This window comes from Clinocottus analis, unplaced genomic scaffold, assembly GCF_023055335.1.
Source record: "Clinocottus analis isolate CAN_PGR_092001 unplaced genomic scaffold, fCliAna1.0.p SCAF_10, whole genome shotgun sequence".
Classification (NCBI taxonomy): Eukaryota; Metazoa; Chordata; class Actinopteri; order Perciformes; family Cottidae; genus Clinocottus; species Clinocottus analis.
The window spans coordinates 12914197-12938103 of NW_027175821.1; the positions used below are offsets into that span (position 1 = coordinate 12914197).

General features: G+C 41.2%; 1 protein-coding gene across 4 annotated transcripts; it reads left to right on the forward strand.

Annotated features, from left to right (window-relative positions):
• Positions 1–28: 28 nt before the first annotated feature.
• mcf2a (MCF.2 cell line derived transforming sequence a) lies at positions 29–23907 on the forward strand. Of its 4 annotated transcripts, XM_068590126.1 has the most exons (30): positions 29–585; positions 5515–5583; positions 5692–5806; positions 6196–6286; positions 7650–7769; positions 8254–8370; positions 8790–8939; positions 9074–9189; positions 9294–9408; positions 9578–9697; positions 9989–10180; positions 10290–10481; positions 11001–11172; positions 12434–12510; positions 13047–13132; positions 13270–13336; positions 13505–13620; positions 14247–14316; positions 14422–14514; positions 14722–14814; positions 15401–15526; positions 15620–15841; positions 16967–17059; positions 17498–17576; positions 18696–18756; positions 19912–20012; positions 20404–20516; positions 21449–21561; positions 21747–21850; positions 21964–23907. In XM_068590126.1, the coding sequence occupies exons 1-30, from the start codon at positions 471–473 to the stop codon at positions 22002–22004; spliced, it is 3339 nt and encodes a 1112-aa protein (XP_068446227.1). In that variant the 5' UTR covers positions 29–470; the 3' UTR covers positions 22005–23907. The 4 variants fall into 4 exon arrangements, with proteins under 4 accessions (XP_068446227.1, XP_068446233.1, XP_068446240.1 ...); XM_068590132.1 differs by lacking the exons at positions 20404–20516; positions 21449–21561; positions 21747–21850; positions 21964–23907 and adding an exon at positions 19028–19212 and having other exon boundaries at positions 19912–20000; XM_068590139.1 differs by lacking the exons at positions 29–585; positions 5515–5583; positions 5692–5806; positions 6196–6286 and adding an exon at positions 6673–6853.

A 23907-nucleotide genomic window follows, 5' to 3' on the forward strand; every position in this document is an offset into this window, starting at 1 on the left:
CACTAAAGCCCAGGGAGAGAGAGAGAGCGAGAGGGGAGGGGCGATTTGAGAGGCAGACAGCAGTGGCCAGATGGAGCCTAGTTTGTTTTGAAGTAGCTGCTGTTGAGAGCAGGACAGTCTGCTTGCAGTGTGTGTGTGAGGCAAATAGATCATTACCCACAGTCGGGGCAACAACAGAAGAGCAAACCACTATCTGCTGCTTATGAGGACAGGTCTCATTTTCTGTTGTAACTGTGCTGCTCAGTGTGGAGGCACTCCATGCAGCTCAAGGTCAGTAAGATCCAGCAGCAGCCTCGGGGAACGGTCCTGTCTGGATCTTGGGACCTGCAGAGGCGGCTGGGCCTTAGTTTCCCTGTTGTAGCGCCCAGCCTCGATCATAGGGACACTATAGGACTCTGAAGAGGATGTAAGGCCCGCACTACTGCCGGCATCAGTTCTCCCAGCCTGATCCTGTGTCGGAGAAGAAAGGAATGGGCCCGGCCTCACTGCAGGAGGAGAGAGAGTCGGAGAAAGAGTCCAACGGGGAGATGGAGGGTTACCGCTGCCTTCTGCAGGCGGGCTCCCAGCTGGAGAGCACTCTGCAGCGTGAGTACACATGATGCTGACTGTCCTCATTTAACTTCTGGTGGCCACTAGTAGGCTTTTGAATGTAATCCTGCATATGCTCTGAAACTGTTTCCCATCACTGAGTTTGGCAATTCAGCTGACTGAAACTTAAAGAAACTGGAGCAGAATGACATCCATTAATTTAGATTTACAGTGTTCATTTGTAACTCCTGAGAACTGCAATCTGTATCTTAGTTTAGTCAGTTTTATTGATGTCCCAGATCCTGCAGCATTGCCCCAACACTGGGCTGTTGTGGGGATTATGTCAGCTGTTTTAAACCCAGATGGACAGATATGTATTCATAGTGATAATGTGTAGCCTGAATGTCAGCAGAATGTGGGTTGTAGATCAGAGTGAGACACTGATGGAAAACAAATGCATGCCAACTAACGCACTTGGAAAAAAGAAATGGATGTTCAGAAAGTGCACAACGCAGCTTTCACTATTATGGTTTGTTGTGTTATGTGTTGAGTTAAGAGGCTGATAAACTCGGCACTTTTTAAAAAATCTGAAAGCAGGAACTGAATTTAGTGCATAAAATGAAAAAGGTCATGGTCTTGTTGATACAATAATGTAATGAACTTTAACCATTTTTTTAATCTAAAAGACAGGTCATTTTGAAAAGCATCCCCAACATTATTACTCTCCTGGTTAGTCATTCGTCACTCTGAAGGTGTAGACTGTAAATGGCAGAAAATACATTTGAGAATGAAGACAAAGTGATGGACATAAATAGCACCGAACATTATTGATAGCGCCGTGGAGCAGCTTCCTCCAAGCTAATGTGATTACTTAGGGATCTTGGCAGTCTTGAGTTATTGTTTAATTGATGGGCCTTTGCTACTTTTATGTCTCCTGTGTAACTGGTCTGGGGTCTGTAGGTAACAGAGTCAAGGCCACGCTGAGTTTCTATTTATACCACGCAAGGTTTTCCTTTTGCCTCTGTTTGAAATGTGAGCCTCGCTCTCTGGGTTTGTCCTAATCTGTTTACAGGGTATGTCGTGGTGAGTATAAAGAACACACTGTTGTATGAAACAATAACCATAGATTCATCATTTACTTTATGGGTTATAGTACACTATTCTTGATGTAGCTCACCTAGTGCCTGCTCCCTTCGACACCTTGAATGTGTGAGCCTCACTCGGCTTGGCCCTTTGAAAGAATGAGGTAAACCCACAATATACACAATACTCATGACACAGGGCCTTCTTTCTGTCTTATTAGGAAACACCCAATAGAAAACTATTCTTCTTTTGGAGTACACACTAAATATTCTGTTTTTTTGTCTGTGTAAAACCATAAACCAGTTAACCGCCTGGTAGAGTATTCCATGCATGAGATCATTTCCTCTATGCTGACAGCAGTGTGGTAAATAGCACATTTTATAATACATAGATAATATTTCATGATTGAAAGCCATGCGAATCATTATAAATCACCAAACAAAAGTGAATGGGCCATAAACACAGTAAAAGGAAATTCCTCTTTCCACTGCCACTTCAACTAAAGACTCTCACTCTGTTCACACTCTGAACTCTAGACGTCCACTGACCTTAACTCTTCAGCCGACACTAACTACTTCAACTTGCTGCTGCCAGTGCTTACATACCTGATCAACACTTCAATTGTTCATGTGCACACACTTCTACTCTCCAACACTTTGCCTGAATTATATTGCTAAATTATAAAATGGCGGATCAACTATTTTGGTCTCTTACACTTTAACTGACAGTTTAACTGCTTTCAGTGCTTATGCATTAACTGACTTTTCAGTTACTTTCATCTTTTACTTTTCAGCTGACAGTGTGACTGCTTTTCCCCTCGATCACCTTTTAATTCAGTAAGTAGCCTCCAGCGCTTTAGTGAAACGGAGACTTTAAATGCATCCAGAAATGACACCTCAACTCCTTTAAGCTTAAACATCACTAACATGTTATCACAAAGTTAACATCCTTAAATACATGTTTAATTTAAAGTAGTTTTAGAGTAGTTCACTTTTTACTTTTTAATAATTTGCTTTTTTAAATTTAAAAATATGTTTGATAGACACCAAACGTGTAATATGATACGACAGAAAGCCACATCCATCAGGATACATAATGAAACACTATAAAGCCTAGCAGCCCACATTGGAAAAGCAACAATATTTCTCCCTTTAACAGGACAAAATATTTTAATCATTTTGTGTCAAATATCACTGCAGAAAGTACACACTTTCTTCCATCCAAATACCCACATTACCCGCCCCAAAGATCAGTGACGCTATTGTCTCGAGTCCTCTAGTTAAACCTTTCTGACCATAAACCAATCTCGTTTTCATGTCTCCCAGCGGGGCGACTACACACTTTTTTTCTATCAGAATGCAGCCACCCACCACTTTAATCCCCTTAGCATTGCAAGCTTTGTTTAGCAAAACATCTCCTGACCTAAAAGCACTAAGAGGCTAGGCCTCTGTGTGCTATGAACATGTTTGTATGTGTAAGAGGGGATTTTTTTTCTCAACAAGGGATTACATGTTCCGCTTTTTTAGGTCTCTACAAATTCAGACTGACTACAACCTCCATGCTGGGTATTCGTCCTCTTGAATCCAGCCTCTCCTTGCTCTCATTCTGTATGATTCACTAACATCTCCTGCACTGTGTAAGTAAGCTGTGGTGCTGTGCCATCAATTGGTCAGTATAGAACATGATATAGTCTCCTCTTTGAAAAGCATTCTGAGTTTTTCTGCACAGACCACTTATGACGTCTTAGGGTGCCCATAAAATGTATACACACCCCTTTGACAACTCATTTTGTAGTGGTTTTTCCCCACTGTTATTTTTTTAAAGCCTCGTAAAACCCCCTTTTGACTCTATGTGAAAAAATAAAACAAAAACATACAAGTAGGCGAATGCTTTTTCTAGGAGCTTTAGGTAATAAAATCAGTGTAGATGGTTATCACTGTTTGGGCAACAGAGATAAGCTTTGTATGCAGACTGAAAAGGTCTTAGAGTTCGGATCTGTTTGATTGAAAGCAAATCTCTGATTTCATCCACACTGGCAAACATCATTCTTTCTCTTTGTGTAAGCAGAGGACCAATCAGAGGTTATTTGACGCTTGCCTGTGCACACCATCCTGCAAGTCACCTGAAAAGGTTGTGATGCAAACTTAAAGAGAAGCACCACGTTCACCACTTTGATTACCTTTACCTGTTTAAAATGTATATGTACATACGTGAATTATTAATGCTAAACTGCTAATATTTTATTTGATTGATTGACAGACTATGAGGCATTTCATGTGGCAGTGTCCTTAAAAGAACCCAATCATGGGATGGGCTATAAATCGAGCAGGGAGCAGGCAGAGTACAGTTTGTCCACCCGCTTTCTTAACAGCATTGCAGTTTGCAGCGCAGGCTGCCGTTCCTTTGATCAGACACAGTAGAGGTCCGCAGTGTGTGTGTGTGTGTGTGTGTGTGTGTGTGTGTGTGTGTGTGTGTGTGTGCTTGTGCTTGTGCTTTAGTGTGTTTCAGAACTACACTCATGATTTGTTTATATAATTCTAACATTGGCTTCTTACTGCTCTACATCTCCCTGGCTCACACAGTATATGATCAGATCCACAGTATAACATGCCAGTATATTGCAGTTATTCGAATGGAAAATGTTAATAACGTGACATCTATTTGTTTAAGACCGGTCTCACCTTCCTGAAGGTCTTGTGACACGGGCTATAGATGGTTATATAACTATTCCAGTGTGACGGTAACTTTACCCTGGATCTGTGTATACACAGTCCAGCCTTTGGTCTTGCTCTGGCCCGGCTCTGCTCAGATCCTCTCTGTTACAGACACACATCAAATATTCAGCAGTTACCAGTAGAGCTCATTACTTGCTCCCTGACAACCTGACAGACACTGTTACTGCAGTCTACGAATGGAAAATAACACCTCCTAACTTTTGTCCTCCGTCATCTTTTTATGTCTCTATTCAATATAAATAAGGAAACAATTGATTGTGAGCATATTCACTGATCTGTTGCATTGACAGCTGCACATTTGGTTATGTATGGTTTAAAAAAAGAAAAGGTTAATACCTTAAATATCTTCAGTTGATCATTTTGTTTGGAGAGAACGCTGAAAAGTAAAAGTTTCCGTTACTCTTGATGAGATAATCCTCTACCGACATGCATGTATTACATGTATATGCAAGTACTTACTTGATGGTATATTTGCATTAAATCTACTATAAGTGTGATGTGAGCATGTGTAAATAGTCCCAACATGTTGGCGTGTGTGTCTTCTACACATCTGGCTGAATGATGGTGCACCAAAGAGCAGATGAAAGTCACTTTTGAACTGCACTGACTGCACTATAAGAGACTGTGTGCATTTATGGCCACTTAGACAAGAACTCTAATGGCACCGAACATGAGACATGAATGAGCTAATGCATTTTAATGATGTCACGGTCTAATTTACCCCAGATGCAGGATTATCATCTGTTACTGTATGCTCTGTCACTGTTACTGCGTGACATTACTCTGTTGAGGAATGTCATGGATTATATTTTCTAAAAAGATGTCAGATTACAGCTGATATGTGCGAGTCTCTTTCTTTAAATGTGAGCACTTTCATGCCAAAACTTCAGGCTCCAGTGTGGTCGTCTGCGTTGAAAAGCCTTTGAAACATTATTTAGGCCATCAAGTGACTTCATTAAAAGCCCCAAAAGAAATCACTCTTGTGTGTTTTAGAGACTATGAAAGATTGAAAAGATACCCACTCACTGCTGTCTGATTCACAATTATTCCTTTATTTTATTTGGACATGACTGACATCGTTAAACTGATTCTTTTAGTTTGGAGTCCCTTCATTTTCCAGTGCACACCACATCCCTCAAGTCTTAACAATATGTGTATTTTCTTCCAGAGGTGACTGTCCCTGTCAGCTTGAAGGAGGTGGGAGGCTACATTGAGAAACAGGTGGCATACCTGTCAGGTGAGGCAGTGTTTGGTCATTTCTTAACTGGAGCCATAGTGACTCAAGTGTCCCACCTGTATTTGTATCCCTAAAAAATGAATTGATCGCCTATATCCTTCTTCTCAGGGGGCCGTGGGGAAGACTCCAGCGTCATCATCACCCTCCCAGAATGCTCAGCTTTCAGTGACATTCCAGAGGAAGCTTTAGCCAAAGTCTTTACATACCTCACTCTCATCCCTCGGTGCGTCCTTCTATCGCTCTTTCTCTCTCTCTCTCGCTCTCGCTCCCTCTTACTCTGCAGTGCACCAAAAGCCCAGTGCTTGTATTCTGAGCACAGCTGGTCTTCACTGCCCCATAGTGTCACAACGTCCTACTGATGCCCTCTATGTCCAATCCTCACTCTCCCGTGAGATTGGGAAAGTTTACATTGAATCGTTGCAGTGAAATATGAATGATAAACAACTAATGTAGTTATAAAGCACCTATAAATTACAAGATGCGACAAATCCATTTCGTCCAGACTGGTTGTCCTTTCTCATTGTCCTGTCTGATAGCTTTAAATCACCAAATCCTCACAGATTGCACAGGATATCATTACAGCTGTATACAATTGCCTAATTTTTCTTGCAGAACGAGACAACCCGGAGTAAAATTCATCATCATTTTAGACCGAAGATTGGATACATGGGCCTCAATCAAAACTGCACTTGCCAGGATAGCAGTGAGTTTCTTGTATCTAATCAATATCCTGACTAGACCGTTTAGACATTACCTTTATTTGTATGAGATAAATCATCGCTGGTAAGCTGCAATATGGCTGTATGCACAGGCTGCTGTTTTGTTTATGAGTTGCTGTCCATGGTGCTGCAATACCTGTGCAGCACCAGTCAGAAAGTATTTTTTGTACACGCTCAGGTTGCTCAGCTTGGTGTCAAATTTCATGTGGTGTGTAGTTTGAAGGGAAGAGTAAACAATCTGTACTGAATGTTCAATTCCATACTGCTGCAAATGAATGAGTAAGCAAAAACTGCGAGATGACGCGGGGTGCTGAGGTGAGGGGAGGATGAGAAGGGAGGGAAACATTGCAGTCAGCGCTGCCACCCTCCATCTGAGAGGCAGCAGCAGCAGAGGCGCTGCGGCTGTGCGGGCCAGGCAGCCGGAGGCAGCTGCACACCGGAGCTTGGCACCGATTTTTTTTCACGGGAGCTTACATTTAACCGAGATGGCTTCCAACACCATGGCTGATTGCTTTTACCGGCGGGGAATGCCGAAGATCCGCCGGAGCCCGGTAACGAGCTGCACTTTAGTTTCATTCACCGTGTGAAGAGTTTGGGTCGAAGTTTTTTTTTTTTTTTGGGGTGGGTGAATGCGGCACTAGGTCCGTGTGTGTCCGCGTTGTGTAGCACTGCGGACACATCGCGCCTCTGCTTAGTCACGCGACTGGTGGCGCGTCCGTGTGTGGCTTGGTAATGCATGTTCATGTTAAAAATGAGAAGCTTGGTCCCTTCTCGGTCTACTTAGGACAAATGAATGTCAGAAGTTGCGTCACGTGCACGTGCACATGCATGCACTAGTGATACATTACGACAAAAAAAGGCGACGTAGCATAAATCCTGCTGCAGGGGGTTCTTTTGCAAGTTCAATATGTTTTTAACTTTGGATAAAATGTGAATTATTTATTTTTTAAATGTATTCTTAGGTTAACATAATGTCATGCCACCATCAAACATTCAGTTAGGTTGACTGTACTGTTTGTTTAATAGCCTGTGCAGATGCAGCCTCAGTCAGGAAACGACCTCAAACGACCTGACGATAAGATGCAGTATATATATGGCGTGTACGGTGAAGTGACAAAACACTGAATCCCTGAGGCTGACAGTAATCCTCTGACTGACAGAATGGTTGAGACAGTCTCTCCTGTCAGACGTGGAGGATGAGAGCTTGCTTTTCTTTGCATATCTCCTGTGCCATGTATAGGACTTTTCATCTATGTTGCACCTTGCGCTGAGCCAAAGTATTATGCTGAATCCTCCCCCATATGGAGCATCAACGTTGTGACAGTGAACCTCTCTTCCCTCCTCAAGGCCTCTTTTCCTGGGAACCTCCACCTGGTCTTGGTGCTCCGACCCACCAGCTTCTTCCACCGTACTGTTACTGATATTGGCTTTCGCTTCAGCCAAGAGGACTTCATGCTCAAGATGCCAGTAAGGCAGCTCCTCCTCAGTTACCAAACATGTCCCACATCACAACCAGGTACACCTTGTTCTTGTTACAACCCTCATCTCAAAATGTCCTGTGGTGGACACAGACAAGAACACCTGTTGATGTCAGTTCTGAAACAAATATTAAAATAAAGCGGGTTCTCTGAGGATTATTGTAATAGTTATGGGGATCTACTTCAATATGTGACGTATCAACAGTAAACATTTGTTTGTCATGCCATTTACAAAGACTGTGACTATGATGAACAGCCTTGTGTACATGCACATGGTTTTAATGACCCTTCAATGACCAATCACATTTCACAAAAAGACTTGCCCAAACTATTTTTTCTATGAAAAGAAAATCTGTTTTTCAAAAACACTCGGTAACGATATACACAAAAGGAAGAAATGAAACATGCCACGTTCATAACTTTGCTTAATAAAGTGTTCCTTGTGAGGTCTCAGGTTTTGTCTGCACCTTTAGGTGGTGATGCTGAGCTCTGTCACCGACCTGCTGCGCTACATTGACGAGAACCAGCTTACTTCAGAGTTTGGAGGAACTTTGGACTATTGTCATAGTGACTGGATTGTTTTACGAACAGTAAGCTACAAATCAATTCTGAAATACACTGGGGCTAAACAATAAACAGTGTCATTGTTAATCAACTTGATTTATATATGTAGAGAGAGAGACACATACAAAATGTATACATATATATGATATATATATATAGATATCTATAGCTATATATTTATAGCTATAGATATATATTAATATATATCAATATTGATATATATATATATATATATATATATATATATATATATATATATATATATATATATATATATATTTTTGTTTTGATAAAGCTGCTGCTTGAAATTCTGCATATATATAAACATAAGAAAACATCAGAAATCCACCATGGACTTTATTGCTTATATCTGAAAGAACACAGTCAAAGATTGTTCTCGTTTTACTGGTCTGTGTTTTTTCTGTGTCTTCTGCTTCCACTACAGGCTATTGAAAGTTTTGCTGTCACAGTCAAAGACATTGCACAGATGTTACAGGGCTTCGGCACTGAGCTGGCGGAGACGGAGCTGTGTGACGATGGAAAAGCCATCGAGTACCTCCTTGAGTCCCACACTGACAAGTACAGGAAACTCAAGGCAAAGTTTCAAATGTTTTCAGACATGATGCATGTATTATTACATCACTGATCTTCATCTTTTTTTTTGCAAAGTTATCGAGTTGTATTTTACTAAGTGCTGTTAATTTATGTAAATGTTCCTCTTTTTTACAGGATGCAATTAGGTCCGTGTCGAAGGAAGGTCGTCATCTTCTCGCAAGCTTGGAGACCTCCGGAAAGGAGGATGACTCCCAGTGGGATGTGAGGCTGGATTGGGAAACAGTACAGAGGTAAAAAATAAAATCTCACATTTATAATTTTCTCAACAAATTGTGAACCTAAAATACTTTACGGATTGCTGTAAAGATTTACAGTAAAGTCCCTCTGTGTTTAGGCTTCTTGCTCAGCTCAGAGACATGGAGTCAGCCTTTGATGGTTTCTTTGAGAAGCATCATCTCAAACTCCATCAGTACCTGCAGTTGCTTAGATACGAACAAAGCTTTCAGGAAGTAAGGATGCCATATATTTGTCGGGTTTGCATGTTTGAAGATTTTGTGTGTTTGTACCCTCATATTACTTGGAGGATTACATCTTTTATTGTTACACACGTGGATGAGACATTGTCTTTAGACTGGTGTTTGTAGTATGCGTGTGTCTTATGGTGCGTTTTATTTTTAGATGGAGTTGTGTCTGGAGCATCTGGTGGGTCAGGAGAGGGAGCTCTCCATATCTGTTGACACTCTGGCTCAAGCTGAACAGGTTCTCAAAAGGATGGACAGTCTGGAATCAAATGCACAGGTCAATGGAGCCAATACCTGCATTTAACACTTAACCTGGACATATATCACATTACATTTAGCTGACACTTTTATCCAAAGTGACTGACAGCATATTCATACACCCTAGGCACTGCTACATTCACCGTAGGCAGAGTTCAGCTGGGGTTAAGGACACTTCGACATGGGGTGGGGATGGACCTGCTCACTACTGGGCCACGCATATACATAGCCTGTGCCAGAGGACACAGACTATTAACTCCTCCCTAATTGACTCCTCCCTTCTTGTCTGTGTATTTTCTGGCTCTATCAGGAGGTGATGTCTCGAGCTCAGATCATCATCCTTCACGGACACCAGCTATCAGCGGGTCACCACTACGCCGTGGCTCTTATAATGCAGCGCTGCAACGAGCTTCGCCACTTCTGTGATACACTCAATGCTGCGCTCAAGACCAAACACACTTGTCTTCTACAAACACACCAGCTGTTGCTTTGTCTTGGACAGGTATTGACACACACACACACACACACACACACACACACACACACACACACACACAGAGACAGAGAGAACACACATATTTTTTTACAGTGACTGTGTTCCCCGCCTTCAGGCCCAAACTTGGTGTGACGATGGAGCGTATCTGCTGGCCAATCAGCTGGTGGAAAAGTACCAGTCTAAGGAGGGGGCGCAGGATGCTTTGAGGGACATTGAGAGGTTCCTAGAGGGGGCGCCGTCCATGCTGAGCTCAGGTCCTGACATCCTGGCCATGGAGTATGAAGCTGTCATCACACCTCAGCTGCAGGTTAGTGACCACAACAACAACAATGTTATTTTAATTTTTTGATTTAAATCTTTTAGAGCGCAGACTTCAGCAATAAACCGTGAAGCGGTAACTCTAGATTGATCTTGAGCGATCATATACACCTGTTTGTTAAACTACACATATAGTGTGGCATATACATGTTGCCATCATTTCCATTTATTTTCTTAATATTCGACCACGACTGTTTGCTGTCCTGGATCCTCAATGGTGAGTGAGCTCCGCATTGACATCAGGACGGACAAAAGCCTCTACATCTTCCGCTCAAACTGACTATACCTTGAATAAAAAAATAAAATAATAATTAGAACTTTAGTAGCACTTAAATGGCACTTACTTATACTTTGTAGTTTGTCTTTTTGATTGCTCATGGTGGAATGCACTAATTGTAACTCACTTTGTATAAATGTTATGTAATATCAGTGCTGTTTCTGGATTTTACATCAAAACTGAATGTCTTCTCTCTGTCTGTATCTCTCTCTTGCTCTCTCTGTCTATTAGGCTCAGATAGGGAAAACGTTTGCGAAGCATTCAGCGGTGCAGCAGATGATCCAGAGCCGTCAGGCTTGTCTAAGGAAGCTGGCTGATAAACATGTGCGACCCATCCAACTGGTGACTCCCAGGGCTGAAAACCCACCACGCTCCAAGTCCCCACTCTTCTCTCCCAAACATGGTACACTGTGCACACACACACACACACACACACACACACACACACACACACACACACACAGACACACACACACACACACACACACACACACACACACACACACACACACACACACACACACACATACATACATATCAAAAGAAATTGTTGAAATAGAGATTGTGTCAGCTCATTCATTCACACTTTTATAAATGTTTTGTGTTGCAGTAAAATAACCAGCTTTTGTCTTCAGTGACCTGCATATACAGTGAGCTTTCTACAGATTAACCAACTCCCTACCTTCCCTCCTGTGTTTCCCGGGACCTGGTATGGGGTCTTGTCCCAACCCTTCTGGTCCTGCACCGTCCCTCCCCCCATTGCATCTTTCTTTAAGGCACCATGGGTAAATTAACACATCACAAGGTCCACTGAGCAAGCCTAAGGTGTTCCTGCATGGGCTTTGGGGTGAGAAGGTCACCTTTACAAACAAGCGAGAACAAGGGTAGAATGTATAATCAGTCTGCTGGGAAATACCTGACTGCTCTATTAGGCAGGATAGCTGCTACGTTCATATACATTAAAGCACCTTTCATCTCCCTTTGACTCTCAAGGGAAGGTGCACAAAGCTAACCACATACAGTACAGTGGCACCCAATTAATTCTGTGTGTGTGGTTTTTCTCATTATTTAAATGTCTATTTCATCCATTGAAAGCTTCTCCATCCATTGTGTGTACATCCAAATACGTTTTTTTTAATGTGCCCATTCATTTCTTTAAGGATTTATTATCCATAATATGAAGCCATATTAATGAGGCTAACAAGAAAGTGAATCAAAGTGATTATGAACCCCTGTGATACAAGGGACAGCAGCCATGTAAGAGAGGAGATGAAGGGAAAAGTGGTTAGCTTTGATGGATTGGATCCGGTACATCCATACAGGTACTTGCATGTATGTGCATGCGTACCACTGATTAATGTAACATGGCACATGCGAGGGCCCGATACTCAGATGAGGTTGGACTGTCATGTAAGGATTCAGCTGCGAAGATCAAAAGGACACTGACAGGCGTGCCAAACATTGCTTTAGATCTTTACATACTGATTCCAGGCCACACCTTTTAGAGTAGGAAACCTATTAGCACTGATTACCGCAAATGTCGCTCATAACTGATCAAGTTACTGAGAAACAAAAAGGGTCATACAAAGGGCGCTCATTTTGCCGTATCAGATCACATGGTGATATACAGTGAATGGGAACAGCTGACGTCCTTGCTTTTACAGGTGATGGTTTGAAGTTCACATTCGACCTCTCTCTGCCCGGGAAGAGAGCGTCCCGAAAGAGCCCCAACTCAAGAAAAGTAAGGAAATATTTAAAACAAGCTTATATTTCCTTGTTTTATTTGTTTATCTCTTTTAGTATTGTGGTATATTCCTGTATTGGTCATACCCATACTATTTCTAAATACTAGAAGTACTATTGGTCAAATTCAGTTAAATGTTGTTAATAATAAACATAATACTTTAATGTGTAAATAATCCAGTGCCTCATAAATCTTTTTTATATAAACAGTTATGGCCATAGTATCTCTACCTCACTACACTATTGTGAGTGCAACTCAATATTGCCCCAAAAAATATGAATTTGACTGATAGCATTATTTAAAAAAAATCTATATTCATCACAATAATGTCGTCATTGTAAATACTTTTATCGACGATGATTGTCTGGTGAAAATCTGATATTGTGACTGCCCTAATTTCTAACATTTGTGTTGAGCCCCAAAAGGTTTATTATCTCATACATTTCTCATCTATACTCCAATAATTGGTTCGGTGTAATAAAATATTAAATCCAAATGGAAGAGTCAGTGTTGTCTGTCTGTGGCGTGTTCAGATCGAGGTGATGCACGACTACCAGGAGAGCCGGAGCTGCGTGCCGTCTGGTCTGGATGGAGAGGAGAACCCAGATCTCTTGAAGCGGTGAGCAAGAGGCATCTTTCCACCCACCTCAGCACTGCTCTTGATGTTGTTTACTTCATGATTCTCTTTGTTCACTGCTAATAATGCCCCCTGGCTCTCCTCTATGTCTACTTCTCTGTGTGGTGTTTGTGTCACAGTCATGTGATGAGGGAACTGATAGAGACAGAGAGACTCTATGTGGAGGAGCTGCTGTCAGTTCTGCTGGTGAGACAACGCCCTACTTTTTGTTTCTCATAAAAATAGAAAAACCATATGGTTAATTCTTCCATGTGTGTACTATATGTTTGTTGTTAATTAAATAAGTCCTGATATAATTAAATATATATAAACTATATATTTCCTTCATTATGTTGCTATGATTAAATATTGCAGGGATACCGGGCTGAGATGGACAGCCCAGCGCTGTCGGGGGTTCTGCCCTCGATCCTGCGCAGCAAGAAGGACGTCCTCTTTGGAAACATGCCTGAGATCTATAACTTTCACAGCAGGCAAGTTGTCAACAATGGGTCACATCAAGAAAGTAAACAATATGCAAACAATTTAAAACACAATATTGTAAAAAAAAAAGCAGATGTGGTTCCAATGTTCACTCACTGTTTGCAATATACTGATTTAGTGGTTCATTGGTGTGTAGTTTAACATATTTAGAGAGTATTTTACACTGTTAGCTTTGAGGAACAACACTTTTATTAATGGTGTCACAATATTCCACTGATCTACAGGTGGCAGTAACAATCTACTACATGCAGCAAAGGAAGTTAAAAAAGAAACTGCAAGCTCGTAAATAAATGTAAACCGATCTAAAAATCAAATCTGTGTTTATCAGGAAGGATATGCATGTGGCATATTTGTAAGAATTCTTGTAGTTGTTGGTGTTTTATTCCTCTTGACTGGGCCTTCCTGCTGAGGTCCTTGGCTTTGGCATGGATTTGTTGCAGGTGAAGTAGATTTATATTTAAAAAAAGCCTTTGCATTCATGCAAAAACATTTGAAAGGATTAGTCGAATAAGACCGGCCCTGCTGAGGTCCCAAGAGACAGTTGTTGTCAACCCTGATGTATGGTTTAAGGTGATTGAGGATTCATTCTTGACCTTTGACCTTTCCGTGAATGCAGGGTTTTCCTTCAGGACCTGGAGGGATGCCTGGAGGCTCCTGAAAGTGTGGGAGCCTGTTTTCTGGAGTGGGTGAGATGATACATGTTATGTTGTGTAGCTTCTTTACATTTTGATCATTCTTGCATAATTTCTTGCCACATTTGTCGAACAACTTTCTCTTTCCTGTCTTCCTAGAAAGAGAGTTTCCAAATGTACGAATGCTACTGTCAGAATAAGCCACGCTCCGATGCGCTGTGGAAACAATTCTCAGACTGCAGCTTCTTTCAGGTGAGTTTTGCCATGATTTCATTTTCAAATGGCAATTTTTTTAAATGTGTTTACTGTTTTGATTTTATGCAAGATAGTTTTAAAAATATTTTTTTATACAAAAATATGTACTTCTACATTTCTAGACAGTTTTTACAGTCATACTTACAAAGCTGTGATCTGTCATTGACCAACATTACATTCATTGTATTTGTCTTCCTTTTGAAGGAGTGTCAGAAAAAGCTGGAGCACAAACTGGCCCTGGACTCCTACCTATTGAAACCAGTCCAACGCCTCACCAAGTACCAGCTGCTGCTTAAGGTTAGACAGAGGGTGGTATCATACCACAAACATACACACAGACATTGCATTGAATGTGTTGTAACTCTTTTATGTTTACTTCTATCCATCCTGGGAGAGGAATCCTCCTCTGTTGCCCTTCATAAGTTGTCTTCCTTTTTTTCTCCCTGTTAAAGTAAAAAAAAATTACTGAACCGATGTGAGGTCCCGGGACAGAGCATGTTGTATGTGTACAGATTGTAAAGCCCTCTAAGGCAAATTTTTGATTTGTGATTTTCTATACAAAATAAATTAGATTTAACCTATTTACCTACAGCCAAGCTATGTCATGTTAGAATTTCCATAAAATGTGCCTCAAATGTCAATAAAATAAGTTTAAAAAAAACCCTCAACATTCAGGAAGTTGTCCCAAACTGCATTCAAGTGTTTGATAGTTCTGTGAAACGTCGCAATCAATTCAGATTCCCCCTTTTACTTGACCTCAAATGTTTTTTATATGCCCTTCCCACTGGAGGGCGCTGTTTAGCGACTGTGTTTATTTGTGGTTTGCATGTATTTATGTCTGCAGGTATTTTCCTACACATGTGTATATTGTCTGTGTGTTCAGGAACTTCTCAAATACAGCACAGATTGTAAAGGCTCTTCAGAACTACAGGGGGCACTAACGGCAATGCTGGACCTTCTCAAATCAGTCAATGACTCCATGCATCAGATAGCCATCACAGGATATGAGGTACATTCAAATCAGTGTTTTCTAATGTCCATTTTTACAGAGAATATATTTCCAGCAGAGGCTCACACATAAAGTCCTCTCTCCATTACGCAGGGGGACATTAGCGAGCTGGGCCGTGTGTTGATGCAGGGCTCTTTCAGCGTGTGGATCAGCCATAAGAAAGGCCCCACGCGCATGAAGGAGCTGGCTCGATTCAAGCCGATGCAGAGACACCTCTTCTTGTACGAGAGAGCGCTGCTCTTCTGCAAACGGAGGGAGGAGCACGGAGACGGCTGCGACAAGACGCCCTCGTACAGCTTCAAGCACTGTCTGAAGGTTAGTCTGTGGCTTTGTTCGTGTTCGTCTGAGAGGAATACACCGGCAAATTGTTCAGAATATGTTATCAATTTATTGAATCACAAATCAAAACTCACCTCTTTACAACTGCTTTTAATGTATTACAGTGTGCTCACTTACTGCTTTTATTTGGTTAATTCTATTTGTTTTTATCTTTTGAATATTTTAACTGTTATGTAAAGTGACTTTGAGTAGTTAGAAAAGCACTAGATAAATAAGATGCATTAGTATTATTATTATTATTATTATTATTATTATTATTATTATTACAATGTACAAATTAAACAAATGCATTGAGTGGATCAGTTATTCTAATACCTTATGTCACTATGTAAGCATGCAGTAATGTCCATTACATTGAGCGACAGAAAGTGACTAGTGATGTCTCAAAGAGCTAAAAAGCTGCCATAATATGTCATTTTCTCACACTCTCATTTTTAACTCTCAAACAACAGTCTCTTTCTGCCTTTTTCATCAGAATGCCTCTGTAAGTGTAACATGTATGCACTATATAGAAATGTTTAAATATATATTCTAATACATATAATATTTATTTATACATTACACCTGTGACAATGATGATTTAATTATTTATAAAAATAATGTATTGCTTAAAAAACACAACGTTACGATAACACTAATAACTTAATACACGGTTTATTGCATTTACTAAAGTTCATCACATACAATCACTCAGGTTGTTGTCACTAACATGAACTATAATTAGGTTTTAGCACTACGTAATGAAGAGAATTATCTGCTGCAGACACCTAGTTCATGTCGGTGTTGTTAACTTTTAACGCGTGTAAGTTGCCCAGCTGGCCACGGAAACGGATGTATTCCTCGAAGACGTCTTTTGTTGTCTGTGTTGATGTGTGGCGGGTGTTGCAGCCGGTGTTTTCCCCAACAGCTGCTGCTCCTGCTCTTGATTTATTATTGAGGATGTGAGGAGGAAGCAGACACACAGCGGAGGTGTGTGTTTGTGTGCGTGTTTGTGTTCTGACAGGACAGATGTGTTACATGATGTAAGTCTGATGTATGATGTGCTGCTCGTTCTAATGCCGTGTGTGTGTGTCGGTGTAAACAGTGTATGTCTCTTGGCAGATGACTGCTGTGGGGATCACGGAGAACGTCAAGGGAGATGTGAAAAAGTTTGAGATCTGGTACAGTGGCAGGGAGGAAGTGTACGTGGTTCAGGTAAGGAGTCGAAAAAAGTTGTTTCAGCAGTTTAAATACAGTACATCGCTGGTCATTTCTTACTTTTACTGTAGTTTGAGTCCCCATTAACTCTAGCATGTATGTGTTTTGTTTTGTCAAAACACTGAATTTTGTCTTCTAAAAGAAGCAGAATATCTTTGGGGCTTATGGTCATCTTCTGGGGAATTGTGATAGATATTTAAAGATTTCAGTGAAATGTAATATTTGAAAGATGTATCTTATAAAATGTAAAAAGAGAGCTAACAAAAGAATGCAACCCTGTAGCTCAATGGATGTACATACAGACTGTTGTAATAAGCTGCGTAAAGCCTACACATGACAATGAGCTCATTATCTAACTAAAATGTACATCGAGGTGTACGCTGACATTTTGATCGTGTTGCTGGTAATGAAATCCTGTTTTCTGTCGTCTCTCAGGCTCCCACGGTGGAGGTGAAGATGGCCTGGCTCAATGAGCTTCGCAGAATCCTGACTAACCAGCAGAAGCTGCTTCGAGGTCTGTGAACAACTGAAGTTAATGTGGGACAGAGAATCTGAGGCCCAATCCCAGTCTCCACACTGTAGGGCCGTCCCACTGTCAAACCCTCGAGTGTGTGAGGGCTCCCTCGCGGACATTTTTAACCCTTTATAAACACTTTCCGTAAATCCGAATTTCTGCAGACTTTGCCCAAGGGAATTACCCACAATTCATAGCAATGTGACGTTAAACACGGGGTGACCAGTCGAAGCCGGAGACGTCTAAAAAGGTAAACAAAGAGGAGATTTTAAATTAAAAAAAGACTCCACATGTGTTCAGCCTGGAATATTACATTTACTCAGAGACATTAAGAACTAAAGATGGAACCTAAATGCACATAAAATTATAGATTATATCCCACAGATTTACTCATCGAACATTTCATTTTCTCACTGAAGCTGTTTTGACAAAAACAAGTAAATTGACTGAAATTAGAAGGACCTCTCATTATGTGAGGAAAGAGCCTGGAACATATTCAAATCATAAAATAAATACCCACAATATGTGCCGCAGCAAAGTGCTGTCCCATTTGTATTTGCAGTAATTCAAGCCCTTACAGTCTCTCACACCATTTACCAGGTGACGTCAGTAAGTCCCTGAGGGTTCAGGGTTTAAGGCCTTAGGAGACGCTGGGATTGGGTCTCGTGCAAAGGTCCACTTACTAGCTTCTGAACTCCTTGACCCAAACCACAGGCAGCATGAGATGTGTTTAAAAGCTCTGTCAGTGGAGGTTTGTGCTTTGATCCTCTTCAATATATTCTACTGACAAATTCAGAGAGATTGTCTTCACCGTCCCAGGAATGAAATCTGTTTTCTCAATCTCCACATAAAGAAAAATTATGTTGGACATATTGTCATATATACTCATTCATGCCCATTCCTTTATCGCCACAAATACTTACACACACGTTTATTCACACACATCTATACAAAGTGTTTAGTGAGGAATTTTACTTCAGGCTGCTTTGGTACAGGAGAAGGGACACAAGTCCTGACAAAGCGGGGCCTTCTGCTCAGAACTAAAATAAATATTAGTTTAAAATCAACTGAAAATCTGCACTGAAATTGAAAAACATTGCCTTCTTTCTCTTTTCACAGAAGAAGCATATCAACATGGCCAAGTAGGACACATGCAGCTTCCTCCACCGCTCTCTGAGAGGTCAGTGTTTACAGAGACAGTAATTACAGCTTTGTGTTAGGTGCATGACTGTAGGCTATAGTTGCACAAACACACACTTATATTCACAGCACTACTATCTGCAATACAGAGTTGTCATATTTGATCACAGCTTGAGTGAATGTGACGATATCGTCTGGCGTTGCCCTGGTAGAAGCTTTGTGTGCGGTGGTGCGTGAGAGCGGGCGCAGGCCCCGTTCTGTCCACTGCTACCTGGTTGCCGTTCCCCACTCCTCCCATCCCGCCCCTGCAGGGGCATGCGGCCGTCCAGAGGGGTACCCGGGGGCTGTCTGCCGGGGCTGGACTTTGTCTCGCTGTCGGCTGACGTGTTTCTGTGCCTACGTTCCCGGAGCCCTCGTCCCCGGAGCCCCCGGCAACGGCCCCGGCCGCGCCCCCGCCACCGCCCCCAGCGCCACTGACCCGCCCTAATGCTCAGTGGTAAACTCAGCCTGGCATGAACCACCTGGCCTGGGGAGCAAAACCCCAGGGCTGCTGTGTTTGCATACTGATCGTCACCTGCACGCTCTGTTTATAGCCTCCATCCTGGTTCATCTTCACTTCCTCCCGCGTTGAGACGCCTGCGTCTTAGCAGCTCCCCCATGGCATTTCTAACATGGTGTCCGAAAACAATCATTTCTGCATTTGCATGTCATGCAAAGGGCTGAACAAAAAGACGAGTTTGTGTTTTCATTCCATGAATATTCTTAGTTTCCTCATGACAGCTGGTTTTAGAGATTGTTCTGAGATCAAGTGACTATGAATTGCTTTCCAAAAGCATTCTTACTCAGTGACCAAAACTCTAAATTTGGATCTTGATAAATTGAGGCCAGCTCTTCCCATGAGTGAACCATCAGTGGTCTTTGAGTCCTCTGCCCTACTTTTACCGATACGCTTGCACATGGCTGATCTGTGCTGCTGGCTGGTGCCTGAAAGGTCATGGCTGTGTGAGAAACAACAGGACAGAGTTGTTCCTTGACACTGATCTGGGGCCAGCTATAATGGTGGAGGCATGGATCAGTTTCAGGAAGTGAGAGCTGACCCTAGATTGTGTGGCTGAGGATAACATCTATCCTGAGTTTGTCTGCTGACCGCATAAAGCGTTTGATGACGCATGTTATTTTGTGTTGTTCCCTCCAGCAAACAGCAGAGGGCGTCGGTGAGCTCAGAGGACACGGAGTCGGGGAGGAGCAGTCCAGACCCCCAGCCTCACTCCCCTAAACACCAGCACAACCGCAAGAGTGAGTTCATCTTGTCTGTACAAATGAATTCCACAATCTAGTGGATACTAAGTAACTACATCACAGAGCAATTTATGATAATTAATGCAAACCCTACTTGAGCTCCACAGTATAGTATCACCACTGAATTGCTTCATAATGTAGATATTTGACTTTTCCCCTCCCAGCAGTTCAAGTGTACTTTGATCTGAAGAACCAGGTACATTTGGGGGGGAAAGGTCTCTCTACTGAGATTAGCTTTTGATTCAACGTTCTTTTTAATTTCCCAGTAAGTGACAAAGGGGTCTTTATAATGTCAATGTAGTGATTAAATATCTACATGGTGCGTTTAAGGTGTAGTGTTTGGATGAATGCATTCATATAATAACCTCAAGTAATGTGTGTTTCACAGGCTGGCCCGGGGCTCATCACTCGGTAGACATCTGCGAGGGTCTGGAGGAGTGGTCTGGAGGTCGGGACGCCTTCCACCCATCTGACACGGAGGAGGAGGCTTTACTGCAACTGGTGAGGCCGACAGCGGTAAAAGGCGTACAACATTGACATTAGAAATAGTAGCAATGTCATTGTTCAGAAATAAGTTCTGCATTTTAAATGAACTTGCATAAAAGTACAAAATGAATAGCAACAAAATATACTTAATGCATTTAAAAGTACTCATTATAGAGAATAGTTTATACTGTATTACTTGAGTATAGTTATTGATGCATTTATGTTAAATCAATGTAGTGAAGTAAAAATTCTAATGTTTGCAGTACACAAAAGTATATTCCTTGTTGAAGATTTTTGCTGCTATTAACAACTATCTCACCACAGCAACTCTTTCCAATTTAGAAATACTCCAAATTTGCAATGTCTAGTTTTGTTTTTATGAGCATTGAATACCAGGCAAAGGCATGTTCTTTAATTTAAACATACGTATAGTACTTTAAAGTATCTCAAATCAGCAAGCAAATATAAACAAAATAATCCTAGTCAAGTTTTTGAGATACTATATTATGTCTTTTTTCCACAAACTGTAATTCATATCGTTTATACTTTTCATACTTTTTTTGAACATATTATTACTTTTTTTGGGTATACTTTACTTTGTTTATATGACACATTTTTGGAACATTCTATACTTTTAACTTTTTATATATTATACAATGAGTCCTTTGAGATTATACTTTATGACTTTTTGAGTTTACATAATATGACTTTTCATTTTTTTTAAACATACTATTACTTTGTACAACTTGTTTTTATTGCATATTATACTTTGCTTTTATTTTTTAGATTACTATATTATTACTTTTTTCACAACATACAACACCATTTTATTTTTTTACACACATTTATGTGACATACTTTACAATGAATTTGTATGGAATACTTGTCTTTACTATATACATACCTCTTTACCTACTTTGTTCCTGGAAATGTTTCTTTCCTGTTAGTCTCCAGGTCGATACAGGGCTTTGGATGACTGCCTTCAGAATGGACCAGACAGCATCACCATCAAATGTGGAGACGTCATCCAACTTCAGTTTGAAGACAACAAGGGACGCTGGTGAGTTTCCAGCTTCAACACACATAATCTGCGGTGAACTAGTCGGGGTGGCTTCATGATCAGCCAAACTATCCCATATCTTTAAGAGCATACGATAAGTCGCCGAAAAACGTAAAAGCACAAGTTTATCTATCTAATTTCCATCCCTTTCTTCTCACTCTTCCCTGGTTCTCTTCATCCTTCAGGCTGGTAAAAAACCTGAGCCGGCGTCAGGAGGGCTACGTAGCAGTTTCCAGCCTGCAGCTGATTCTAGTCGACAGCAGTCGAGGACACACATCCAGACTCGGGGGTAAAGAAAAAACATGGTCTTAGAAAGATGACAGTATAACGTTGAGCCATACTTTTTTTTATTCTTTTACTTTGATTATCTTTTTTTTTAAGTCTGTTTATTCTTTTTGGTAGACCCGTGGAACCTGAAGGCAAGAAAGCTCAGCTCCCCGTAGAGAAGCAAGCACAGAATGTGAATTTGACATTTACCTGTGGATGAGGACGAGACAGAAGGAGCACGTCGAGCCATAGCTGTCTCATATCTGATCAGCCACCCACTCCTCACTCCCCGGGAACGTCTGCTTTCTCCAGCATGGATCAATCCTTAAAGAGAGAAATGTGGGAATCTACAGACCTGATTTTCTTCCAGCTTATGATTGACAATCTACTCGGCCGGTGTTTTGAGATGGTGAAGGTGTGATGCAGCACCAGTGCGAAGGCTCAGGAATTGTTTAGCCCTATTAGACAATCAAAAGCTGAATCCTGGATCCTGATTGGTCTTCCTCTTTTCTGATTGGTGAGCAGAATCTATCCGCACGCACATAAAGTCAGGATGTGAGGTTGCTGCTGTAGCAGTTTGTCAGCTCACAATCTGTGGACCCTTCCTCATTCCTCATAGTATTTGAGATTCTAGTATCTCAGAGTGTGTGTTCCTGTTTGTCTCGGTGTGTGTGCTGGATGGATGGGAGCCCAGGGTTTTCCTGAAACATTTCTTAAAGCAGAGACTTTTGTACATATACATTATTTTTAACATTTGTTTTACCTTCGTGTTTCATCTTTGTGTAGCGAGTTGACATTTGTCCATTGAATCATTGTATTTTTCTTCAATGAAATGTTTCCTTAAGGCACCACTCTTCTGTACAGTCTAGGAGTTAGAATGCCAAAATGTGCCATGCCATAATGCCTTTTTTATTCCTGCTCTTTGTGACTATCTTGTATGTACTGTTTGCAAAATCAAATACTCATTTATTGCTTTAACCTGACCTCACAAATATACAAAAGGCACTTTAAAATGGTGGATGCACAGGAGAAACCAAAACATCATCCTATTGTCTCCTGAATGTGTACTTCTCTGGCTGCTTCCCTCTGTTCTTGTGTATTGTCTCTTGCTCGTGCTGCTATGAGCCCTGACTTCAAAGAGTCAGAGGAGCATGCAGGCAGCAGTTGATGTGTCATAGCAATGAGGATGACGTAGGACACAAGCAGACATGATGAAGATTGATGGCAGAGGAGAAGAAGCAGAGGGAGAGAGAGAGATTAAGCTGTGACCCGCTCTATCACAGAGGCAGATTGTTTTCTCCTCACCATTACAGCTCAGTTAATCTCGGGATCCCCATTAAAAGGGATCATACAACCAACATGAAATAGACCCTCTGTGTTGAACGCTTAATTAAATATTGATTGCAGACTTATATGAATTTACCACATCAAATCGAGACCCAGTCAGAGGGCTGCCTTTGATTCACTATGTTTGATATGGAAATGAGTGTAGAAAGCAGCAGGGACTGCTTTGCACTACACATTTCCTATGTTGTTAATTTATTTATCTTACTGTCATTTTCCTTCATATTGTGAGGTATCTGTGCAGCTCCGAATGAAATTATATTTCCATATATTTAAAGGAGCTATGCTTGGGCTGCACATCAAAAACCTAATTTGACAAAATCAGATGGTTTCTTTGTTACTTTAATCCAAAATGCTGCAGATTTTGCACAGATTTTCCAGGTGGGAAAACAAAACAAAAAGATACTGCTTGAAATATTATTTATCCTGATGAGCCACGTCGCCTGAGCTTGTTGCTGAATGTTTCTTTAAGAGGAAAATGCATGGCAACTGAGCACTGAGCAGGTTTGTGCTGTCAGACAGTCACTGCTCTGGCTTGCTTTTGTACGGCTTCAGTTCTGTGAAAAGATAATTAGTCATTGCAATAACTGTTTTGGTAATTGAAAGAGTTCATTCCATATTTCACATGGTGATATGTTTGACTGGAAACTAAGACTGTGCTTTTTCATGCACGCTTATTTCTGTATTTCTGTTTTAATGGAAGCTAACTTGTATAATAAAATCATGCCCACTTTC